Source organism: Topomyia yanbarensis, chromosome 3 (genome assembly GCF_030247195.1).
Source record: "Topomyia yanbarensis strain Yona2022 chromosome 3, ASM3024719v1, whole genome shotgun sequence".
NCBI lineage: Eukaryota > Metazoa > Arthropoda > Insecta > Diptera > Culicidae > Topomyia > Topomyia yanbarensis.
The window spans coordinates 227,694,783-227,706,434 of NC_080672.1; the positions used below are offsets into that span (position 1 = coordinate 227,694,783).

At 43.0% G+C, this 11,652-nt stretch overlaps 1 protein-coding gene across 1 annotated transcript; it reads right to left on the reverse strand.

Annotated features, from left to right (window-relative positions):
* Positions 1-285: 285 nt before the first annotated feature.
* LOC131688805 (uncharacterized) lies at positions 286-8,376 on the reverse strand. The gene is made up of 2 exons (XM_058973335.1): positions 5,997-8,376; positions 286-5,933 (listed from the first exon to the last, which is right to left on the reverse strand). Exon 2 carries the CDS (start codon positions 5,371-5,373, stop codon positions 1,285-1,287), a length of 4,089 nt encoding a protein of 1,362 aa, XP_058829318.1. The 5' UTR covers positions 5,374-5,933; positions 5,997-8,376; the 3' UTR covers positions 286-1,284.
* Positions 8,377-11,652: the final 3,276 nt, after the last annotated feature.

Genomic DNA, 11,652 nt, shown 5'->3' on the forward strand with positions numbered 1-11,652 from the left:
CCAAATAGCGTTCCTTCGTGGTTTTTAGTCCGTACCCGATTTTACCGTGTCCATCTGTAGTTTTAGTTGAACTATTTTTGCGCAGATAGCGTCACTGTGCCAGTTCGGAAATTATGTAGTACACACATAACACATTACACATCAAACACTTTATTTCCTGACACTAAACTACATTTATTACCTTACACGTTTATTTCACTACGAACTATACTTTACTACACGATATTACAAACTAAGTACAAATATTCAAACGTCACTACGGACGGTGACGAACCTATCGCTATGAAGGCTGCTTACGAATGCCGATAATTTTCAAACTCATACCACATACACAGAAAGTTACAAAAACATATGCTGGAGACTTCTCTCGAAACATTAATTTCTCCTCTCATTATTTTATCCCCATCTCTCCTCTCTTCAATGTCTCTCACTTCTTTCGTTAAGTTTCTACACATATGTATTTAACAGTGAGAACGACACGCTCATTCGTCTCATCTGTCAATCATACAGCTATGCTGTTTTGAGATCAGTACTAGTGTGAAACGTCAACATTACCTGCCACCTAAATTAGCTAAGTCTAATTTACATATATTGGATCATCGAAAAAACAGGTAAGTATGATTAATTTTCTAACAACTTTTCTTCACTTTCAGTTGCTGCTTGTTGCTGTTGCTGCACCGCCAATTGCTGGTCGAAAGGAAGTGGGAACAATCTGCGAATCGGTCGTATGTATGTTCCACTTCTTGTTTTGATGGTTGCAACACGAACGATGTCATCATCGCCAGGTTGAACTGCTTCGATCCTTGCTAGTGGCCAAGCGAAGGAAGGTTTTCCATCCTCCTGCAGCAATAACATTTGGCCAACACGGATGTCCACCGTAGAACTGGATTTCTGCCACTGCTGATTGAGCTCGGTAAGATATTCCTTCCGCCAACGTTGCCAGTGATGTTGAATCAGTTGTTGCAACTGCTGATAGTGCCGCAATCGGTTTGTTGGTATTTCGGTGTACTGAGGGTCCGGGAGGGTTAAAAGTGGACCGCCAGTCAGGAAATGGCCGGGTGTTAGTGCGTCTAATTCGGTCGGGTCATCGGATAGTGGCGTTAGTGTTTGCCTCGATCTGGTAGAGGACAGTGACCATGTCCTCGTAGGAAAGTTTTCGGCAGCCGATTGTTTTTACCAGAGGGGACTTTGCTGTCTTAACAGCCGCTTCCCAATGGCCGCCGAAATTTGGTGCTCGAGGTGGAATGAACCGCCAAGTGATTCCTTTGCTGCTGCATTCATTGATTAATTTTTCCTTGTTGTGTTTGATGCTAAATATGCGGTGCATTTCCGTGAGTGTGGTTTTTGCTCCTTTGAAGTTTGTACCATTATCAGAATGGATTTCCGTTGGCAAGCCGCGCCGGGCAATAAAGCGTCGAAGTGCGTCCGTTGACAAATCGCACACGAGTTCCAGGTGAGTGGCCTTGGTAGCGAAGCAAACAAACACAGCAATGAAACCTTTTGCGGGGCCGCTCGTCGATGAACAGGTTTTAGGTATATAGGGCCACAGTAGTCGACACCGGTAATTGAGAATGGTCGACTAGGGACAATGCGTGCCTTGGGAAGCTGTCCTTGAGGTTGGGCTACAGGGACAGGGTTGTGGCGAAAACAAATTGTACATTTGCGACACACATAATTGGCAAGAGTTTTTCCGCGAACCGGCCAGAATTCTCGGCGCATTGTTGCCAGAGTCATTCGGGGGGCAGAATGAAAACATTGCGAGTGGAAATGCGTTGCAATTATACGAGAAAGGGGGTGCTTGTTGGGAAGAGCCATAGGGTGCTTGGTTTGGTAGGTTTCGTTGGAGAAATTCAGCCGGCCACCGACACGTATTATGCCATTCTCGTCTAGGAAAGGATATCGATTTTTCAGGGGTGATTTTGAGGGAACCGGACGTTTTTGCTTCAACTGAATCAATTCTTCTGGGAACACTTCTTGTTGAACCACCTTTACTAAGGTTTGCTTTGCTTCTTGCAGCTCCACCGTCGAAAGGAATGCTTCATATGCATGATGTTTAGAGCGGCAGCGTGTAATGAATCGACGAAGGTAAGCAGTGATTCGAACTAGACGCCCGAATGAAGAATAGCGCTCAAATAACGGGTTTTCCTGCGACGTTGACTGAACCACTAAAACCGTTTTCTTTCGTTCCAGGATGTCCTCGTTTGGAAGAAGCGGGTGTACATGCTTTGGCCATTTATCCGCTTCGTCTGCTAGCCATCCGGGACCACTCCTCCAAAGAATTTCGACGATGAAATCTGCCGGCAGCATACCACGCGAAACGTGATCCGCCGGATTATCCGTACCCTTCACGTGATTCCAAGGATGTCCGTGTGTCAGTAGCTGGATTTCAGATGTGCGATTGCCCACAAACGTTTGCCAAGTGTTTGGGGGTGCTGCGATCCAGTGCAACGTGACCGTCGAGTCTGACAAGAACCAGCAAGGATTTCCCTCCATCCCCAGCGCTGCGGATACTCTAGTATAGAGTTTGGCACCCAATAATGCAGCACACAGCTCAAGGCGCGGTAAACTAAGACGTTTGATTGGCGCGACTCTTGATTTTGCCGCAATGAGCTGGATTTGAGCTTTACCTTCCTTGCTGGCTGAGCGAGCGTAAATACATGCTCCGTAGCCTACTTCAGATGCGTCGCAGAAAACATGGAACTGAACCGTTGTAGCTTCCGATGAAAATATATAACGGGGAACTTTGTATTGCTTTAGTAGGGACAGCTGTGAATGGAAATCATTCCATTTAGATTCGATCTCGCGGGGAATCGGATCATCCCAGTCGACGTTAACTAACCAAAGGTGTTGCATCCGAATTTTTGCCCAAGCAATCACAGGTGACACGATACCAAGCGGGTCGTACAATTGCGCAATCTCCGAAAATATCTTCCTTTTTGTCCATTGATCGTCATATTCCGTTGCTCGTATCTCAACACACAGTTGGTCCGTTCCTGTCTCCCACACTACTCCAAGCGTCTTCACCTTTGTTTCTGCATCGAAATGTAGCGTGGATTGCTCCTCTAGAGCTGTGGAAGGTAAGTCGGCTAAAGCCTCCGGTTGATTGGAGCTCCACTTCCGCAAATCGAATCCGCCTTCAGCCATAAGGGATTGAACTTCGCTTCGCAAACGTTTCGCCTTCGAAATCGATTCCGCTCCGGAAAGAAAATCGTCCATATAAAAATCTTTCTTTACAGCAGGACCAGCGTACTTGTATTTGTCACCGGCGTCTATGGCAAGCTGTTTAAGTACGCGAGTGGCAAGGAAAGATGATGGCGCTAATCCGTAAGTGACCGTCTGTAGCTCGTACACCTTGATCGGTTCAGCCTGATCGAAGCGCCACAGGATCCGTTGAAGCGGCGCGTCCTCCGGGTGAATGCGTACCTGCCTATACATTTTGGCCACATCTGCAACTAACGCGACGGCATGCTTGCGAAAACGAATCATGATGTCCAGCAGATCGTCCTGAATTACTGGACCCGTAAGTAGAGTGTCGTTGAGCGAGTGATTTGTGGTGGTTTTCGCTGATCCATCGAACACTACCCGTACCTTGGTCGTTGAGCTAGACTCTTTAAACACAGGATGATGGGGCAAATAGTAAGTAGTGCGCCCTTCATCCAGTGTATCCTCCATTTCTCCGATCAGTTGCATATGCCCCATTGCGAGGTATTCTTGTAGGAAATCGTTGTAATGGTCACGTAAGTCTGAATCTCTTTCCAAGCGCCTTTCTAGCTGACGAAATCGTCGTAAGGCCGCACCCTTCGAATCGCCGATTTTGTCGTGGAACCCATTCCGTTTTGGATACTGTACTATATAGCGTCCCGATTCGTCACGGGTGAACGTGCTTTGAAAGTGTTGTTCGCAGTCCTTCTCTTCCTGTGATCGAAGTGGCTTCTCTGACAACTCCTCAATTGCCCAGAATTTCTCGATGATCTTATCAAGCGGTTCGGCGATCGCTACGTGACAACTAACGGTAGCTTTTCTTGTAGACCACTCCGAGTCGCCCGCAGCTACCCAACCAAATACTGTGTTGACGAATATCGGCAAAGGAGATCCGAGTTTGCAAATTTGTATCCGGCCACCATCGAGTAGATGAAAATTGTAGAAGAATTGAGACCCTAGCACCAAATCGATCGGACCAGACACGAAGAATTCCGGATCGGCTAGCTCCATGCCGTTTGGTGGTTTCCAATCTGCCAATGGTAAAGAAGTAGACGGCTGGTCGCTTGTTACCTGCCTCAAAACCAGAAAGTCCATTGACAAAGTAAAATCCAAGACCCGTGACGAAACAACAGCAGAAACTTCGTGAGCTATACTTTTCTTTGAGCACCCAATACCGCTGATTTCTACTCTTTTATTTCGTCTAGGTAGTTTGAGTAGATGAGACAAATTCTCCGACATCAGATTCGCTTGAGAACCGGAATCCAACAATGCCCTAGCGAGATGCGTTCTACCCCAGCTGTCCTTTATTTTCAACACCGCCGTTAACAAAAATACATGTGTTCCAGAAAGCCCCATAGACATATTGGAGGAAATTGATGCAACCGAACTTGTTACTGTGCCACCGGAATTCGATGCACCACCAGAGGTTGATGGAGCCGTAGCTTGTATGCTTTGTGTGGCTGAAGAGGAGGCAGTGGAGCTGGAAGCAGTACCAGAACCAGGAAATCCAGGATGAAGAAGAGAATGGTGCTTTTTAGAGCAAGTTCTGCACCGAAATTTGGAAGGACAGTCTCTCGCCATATGATTTCGTCCCAAACAATTGCTGCAAAGACGCTTTGAATTTGTTAGCTGTAACCGTTGGTCCACCGGAAGTTTGCTGAATGCCGTACATTGAGCGATAGAATGCTGATCACCACAGGATGCGCAGCTTGGACCTTTGTTTCCGGTCGCCGAGTTGACCGAAACCTTTGCAGGACGAGATTTGAACCCAGTTGATGCAGCTTGACTGCTTGACGTAGTCATCCGTTGGTCCACCGAAACTGCATCTAAAACCCGTGTTTGTTTTTTGAGAAAATCCACCAGTATTGTAAACGAAGGTTCGACCTCATTAGAAACGCTTTCCTCCCAATGTTTTTGTGTGACGTCGTCGAGCTTAGATACCAATAGATGAGTAAGCATTGCTCCCCAGCCACTAGTCTTCTCACCCAGTTGATCCAAGATTTTGGTGTTACGTTCGAAACAATCGATGACGTCATGAATACCCGCTGCTGACTCTTTCCGGATTTTCGGGAACTCGAACATCGCGTTCAAATGCCGCTTCTTGAGAAGATATCCATTAGAGAACCGTGCAACCAAACCGTTCCAAGCAACCCTGTAATTCGCCTCGCTCATTGGGTACGAATCAACCAACTTTAACGCATCACCCCTAAGAGACGCCCGCAGATAGTGGAATTTTTGAATACCACTGAGTTCCGGCGAAGAGTCGATCAAGGCTCGAAATGTGTCATGAAAAGGCAACCATTTTTCGAAACTTCCGGTAGATTTATTTGTGGTAGTCGCACATAAGTGTATACACCAGCCGGTTCGGAACTAGATCCGTTTTGTGTCGGCGCTGGAGTCCGCCGTGGTAACTTGCCAACCAACCCTGCCCTTACCTCGAAATATTTCTCCTCGAATTCCGCCCGAACTTGCCGATGTGCCTCCGTGTTCTCTTCATGCTCCTCCGATCCCTCGATATCGCATTGAACCTCCTCAAACTCGTCCCACTTCGCCTCGAGTTTCTCCAGACGAAACTGTATTTGGAGTTCGTCGGTTGCTTGGCTACTGTTGAGAAATTTCTCCGTCCGCAGTAGAAAATCTACGATGCTATCCCGAACGTGGATCTTGGGTTTCAGCTTCTTACCCATAGTCAGATCCGTTGAGCTGGAGAGTTTTGGATCAGCAATCGTCTCCTAGAAAAATACCAAGCGGAGAACCCTTCCAAGAGAGATGTATCGATTTGGACAGGTACTCACCTGGTGAGCCTGTCAAATAGGCCTTGTATCTTTTGTCTCTCAGGAACTCTCCAAAAAACTCGTAAAGCTGCTACCAATTTTCTCCAGATCCTCAATAATGACGTCAGTAACCAAGACAGCCGTATGATGACCCGATGATCCGAATGATACCGACAGTATTGTTTGCAAAACTGTAAATATGCACAAGCGCAGCACAAAACGAAACCAATATGTCGAGTAGGACAGGTACTCACCTGGGAGCCTGTCACTACAGGCCTTGTACTCGACTTTATAACTGCGACTCGTTCCTTCTTCCCGTTGTGTAGAAGAACCACAGGTGGTAGCGCTTCGCTACCGTATTTCAGCACTTCTGACGATGAATGTAGACTCCGTCTTCCAAAATGGCCGCCGGCGAATTACCAACCCGTTGCTGATGAACAACCTTGTCAGAGTATACCAGCGACGTTCTCCGTAACCTCCCAAGCCATGCACAGCGATCCTCGTACCAAGCGATCGTCCTGTTGTTGATCCAGGAAACTTCCTTCGATGCCAAAAATACTTGTGAGCCTATCCAATAGGCCTTGTATATTTTAGCTTCCCTGGTCTAATCCGAAAAACTCCAATGGCGACGTCAAACGAATCCAGAACTGCTGAGTCGCAATGGCTGTACGCAAGTAGAATGATGGCGATTGCGCGCGATGGCGGTATCTGCTTTGTCCTCGGACTCAAAATGGTGTTACCGACGCCGCGTCGGTTCCTTGGAACACTATCCTGGTCACGGCACCAATGTTGTGACCCTTGCCAAATAGCGTTCCTCCGTGGTTTTTAGTCCGTACCCGATTTTACCGTGTCCATCTGTAGTTTTAGTTGAACTATTTTTGCGCAGATAGCGTCACTGTGCCAGTTCGGAAATTATGTAGTACACACATAACACATTACACATCAAACACTTTATTTCCTGACACTAAACTACATTTATTACCTTACACGTTTATTTCACTACGAACTATACTTTACTACACGATATTACAAACTAAGTACAAATATTCAAACGTCACTACGGACGGTGACGAACCTATCGCTATGAAGGCTGATTACGAATGCCGATAATTTTCAAACTCATACCACATACACAGAAAGTTACAAAAAACATATGCTGGAGACTTCTCTCGAAACATTAATTTCTCCTCTCATTATTTTATCCCCATCTCTCCTCTCTTCAATGTCTCTCACTTCTTTCGTTAAGTTTCTACACATATGTATTTAACAGTGAGAACAACACGCTCATTCGTCTCATCTGTCAATCATACAGCTATGCTGTTTTGAGATCAGTACTAGTGTGAAACGTCAACAGTCTCTTTGGCCACATTGGCCACCATCATCGGTTTCGAAAGTCCCGGCGGGTGCATCCAAATTCAGAATAGCAGTCACATCGGTTTCTCGAAATGGCTTTATCGACTCGACAAAACTTAATCTCAAATGAAAGGTGTTTATCCCCGTAAATAGCTATTAAATTTCATCCCGATCCAACTTCCGGTTCCAGAGTTACGGGTTGTGATGTGCGGTCACAAAGCCGTTTCCGATTCAAATTGATACTCTGTTGAATCCAAAAAGGTAAAAATTTCGCTAAATGTCTGCAAAACAACTTAAATTTGTAGTTCTAAGTCGCTGACGGCTAACTAAAGTTTCCTTGACTACATTGACCACCATAGACGGTTCCGGAAGTGCCCCAGAAAAGTGGCCACCTATTAAAATTGACAAACTTACATCATCTTATTAGGGATTGTTGGACTGAATTTTACAAACTTAGTCCAAAACGATAGGTGTACTATCCCCATAGACGTCTGTAAAACTTAGTACGGATCGCTTATATGTCTCCGGAAATACAGAATGAACTGTCCCGTCACATACGAAATTCCAGTATAAGCCGGAACTAAATTTTTTTTTCAAAGGTGAGACCCCATAAAATTTCAGAAATCGAATTCGTATTTATGATGCCAAATGTCCTTAAAATGCATGAAACGTCGAGATTTTATGCAACCTCAAAAGAAAAAAATTTCGACTTTTTGCGCCTAACCGGTTTTGTCCCTTTTTGCCTTTCTCAATAGAAAGGTATTGCAATTGCTCTGAAAACCGACTGTTTAACGGAGGCCCGGAGGGCCGAGTGACATATACCATTCGATTCAGTTCGTCGAGTTCGGCAAATGTCTGTTTGTGTATGTATGTGTGTATGTATGTATGTGTGTGTATGTGCGTATGTGTGTGTATGTGACCAAAAATGTCACTCATTTTTCTCAGAGATGGCTGAACCGATTTTGACAAACATAGTCTCAAATGAAAGGTGCAACGTTCCCATAGGCTGCTATTGAATTTCTAATGGATCCGACTTCCGGTTCTGGAATTACAGGGTGATGAGTACGAACAAGCAGAAAATGTCGATTTTAATAAATTCTGCAATGAATGTATAAAGGTGAAAATTTTTCCAAAATATGACCACAACTGCTTCGATTTGTAGTATTAGGTCACTAACATCCATTCAAAGTGTATTTGGCCACATTGGCCACCATCATCGGTTCCGGAAGCCCTGGCGGAAGTATCTAAATTCAGAATAACAGTCACATCGGTTTCTCGGAGATGGCTAGACCGATTCGACTAAACTTGGCCTCAAATGAAAGGTATTGCGTCTCCGTAAATGGCTATTTAATTTCATCTCGATCCGACTTCCGGTTCCGGAGTTACAGGTTGTGGCGTGCGATCACATAGCAAATTGTGATTCAAACCGATACTCCGATGGAAGCAAAAAAGGTAAAAAATTCGCTAAAATGTCTCTCAAATAACTTAACTTTGCAGTTCTAGGTCACCGACGGCCAAACAAACTTTCGTTGACTACATTGACCACTATAGACGGTTCCGGAAGTGCCCGGGAAAAGCGGCCATCTTTCATAACTAGCAAACTCATATCAGTTTCTCGGAAATGGTTGGCCCAAATGATAGCTATATTATCCCCACAGATGTCTGTAAAATTTCGCACGGATCGCTTGTATGGTTCCGGAAATATAGACTGAACGGTCCGGTAACACATGAAATTCCCATATAAGCCGAAACTCAAAAAAATTTTCAAAGGGGGGACCCCATGAAATTTCAGAAATCGAATTCGTATTTTTGATGCCAAACATCTTTAAAATGCATGAAACGTCGAGATTTTATGTTATCTCGAAATTTTTTTTTTTATAAAAATCGACTTTTTGGGACTTTGCCGATTTCGCACCTTTTTGCCTTTCTCAATAGAAAGGTATTGGAATTGCTCTGAAAACCGACTTTTTAACGGAGGCCCGAGTGACATATACCATTCGATTCAGTTCGTCGAGTTCGGAAAATGTCTGTGTGTATGTATGTGTGTGTATGTGCGTATGTGTGTGTATGTGACCAAAAATGTGACTCATTTTTCTCAGAGATGGCTGAACCGATTTTGACAAACTTGGTCTCAAATGAAAGGTGCAACGTTCCCATAGGCTGCTATTGAATTTCTAATGGATCCAACTTCTGGTTCCGGAATTACAGGGTGATGAGTACGAACACGCAGAAAATGTCGATTTTAATAAATTCTGCAATGAATGTATAAAGGTGAAAATTTGTCCAAAGTATGACCACAACTGCTTCGATTTGTAGTATTAGGTCACTAACATCCATTCAAAGTCTATTTGGCCACATTGGCCACCATCATCGGTTCCGGAAGCCCCGGCGGAAGCATCTAAATTCAGAATAACAGTCACATCGGTTTCTCGGAGATGGCGACTTCCGGTTCCGGAGTTACAGGTTGTGGCGTGCGATCACATAGCAAATTGTGATTCAAACCGATACTCCGATGAAAGCAAAAAAGGTAAAAATTTGACTAAAGTGTCTCTCAAACAACTTAAATTTGCTGTTCTAGGTCACCGAGGTCACGTCGAGATTTTATGTTATCACGAAAAATTTTTTTTTTATAAAAATCGACTTTTTGGGACATTGCCGATTTCGCACCTTTTTTTCAATTTAATATTAATGTGGCTGTTTTTTCTTTCACAAAGTTTTAGAACTCGAATAATGATTTCTATTCTTGTATAAAGTTGTCATGTCGTGTATAATAAAAATGTAATATATACATTTGGAAGCTTATAATGAATATAAACAACGCAAAAATTCTCGTGTTCATGTTTGAGAAAGGCACAATTGCACCGCTAGGTGGATTAAAACAGGTTTTTTATTTTGGGAATGCGTCGAGTTGAGACGAAAACGTAATATGATTAATAACGAGGATAACACTTTCCGAATGTAGAGAGAAATCTATGAAAAATGACGATTTCCATTCGACTCTAGCAGGTTTTGATCGATTTCGATGAGCATTTGATTTTTGTTGTATGACCAATTGTTTAAAAACAGTAATTTAAGGTCAATATAGCATCATTTTGAAACCGCCAATTTCGAAGGTTTATCTTCAATGAGTTTTACAAACGTTAAACAGCGCATCATTTGATAAAATAATTTTGACGGTATATCGTCCAAGAAGTATTTATGGTGAATTTTCTCAGGTTAATATTCATGACTACAATAAAGTCTCAACAAATTCGCTAAAGACACGAACTTTGTTACTATTTTCTGAAAAATTAATTCTGCATGATTTTAAAACTTCAAAAATTACGGTTTCGGAATTATGCCGTTTGGACAGTATGATCGATTTTCACCAAACCCCCACCAAACCGAATTTCTGGCTACGCCGCTGACTTCAAGTAAGTAGAAACAAAGTCGTTCTACACTCGTTCACAAGAAACTTTTTCGAATATTGAATATCTATTATAATACATTGAAACCCCGATTTTATCAGCCAAATATGAACATATATTTGATGGGCTCTAGCAGACGAACAAGACTGAATTCGAGTAAATCCTTTCTTGAGCATGTTTTCCTTATCATGAAGATGGAAATATGCAAAAATAAAAAGTTCATCATAACCAGAAATAGTTATCAGACTACATCAAGGAACGGAAAGAATATTTTAACAGCTTCAGTTTATTATAAAGAAAAATTGCCCGATTCAGTCAATGTCCCCATTTTGTCAGCCTAAAATACACCATGAGATTGATAAAAATGGGTATTTATTGTATGTATTATTCACTGTGTTTCACATTAATAGGCATTTTTGGAGATTTTTTTATTGCATCAAACTACAACAATTTTTAGGTAGTTTTCAAGGGGTTATTTTATAGACTTCTTCCAAAATTTGGCGAACCTATTCCAATTCGTATACCAATCAATTGGTATACTTAAGGGTTTATATGTTGCAGATAGAGAAAATACCGAAATTTTTGCTTTTTTCCTACACAATATTACGAAAGCTAGCTTTTTTCCTACGCAATTTTTCCTAATAAGTTTGTGAAAATTATAAACTATTTGAAATTTTTTAATAGTTTAATTTTTTAATAAATAGTGACCATCGCTTCACAACGTAGTCTATTTTTCATGGCTTGCGGTGAGCACGATCTCTCGAATTGCTGAACTGAAAATTATGGAATAGAAATTAATTTTTAGTATTCTTTACAGATTTAACTGAATTAGATCCGCTGGTGCTCTAAGACGATTTCGCTAGATTTTCAGAGCACTGTGCACCCAGTGCATTAACGCAAGTGACGGAAGGTTATCG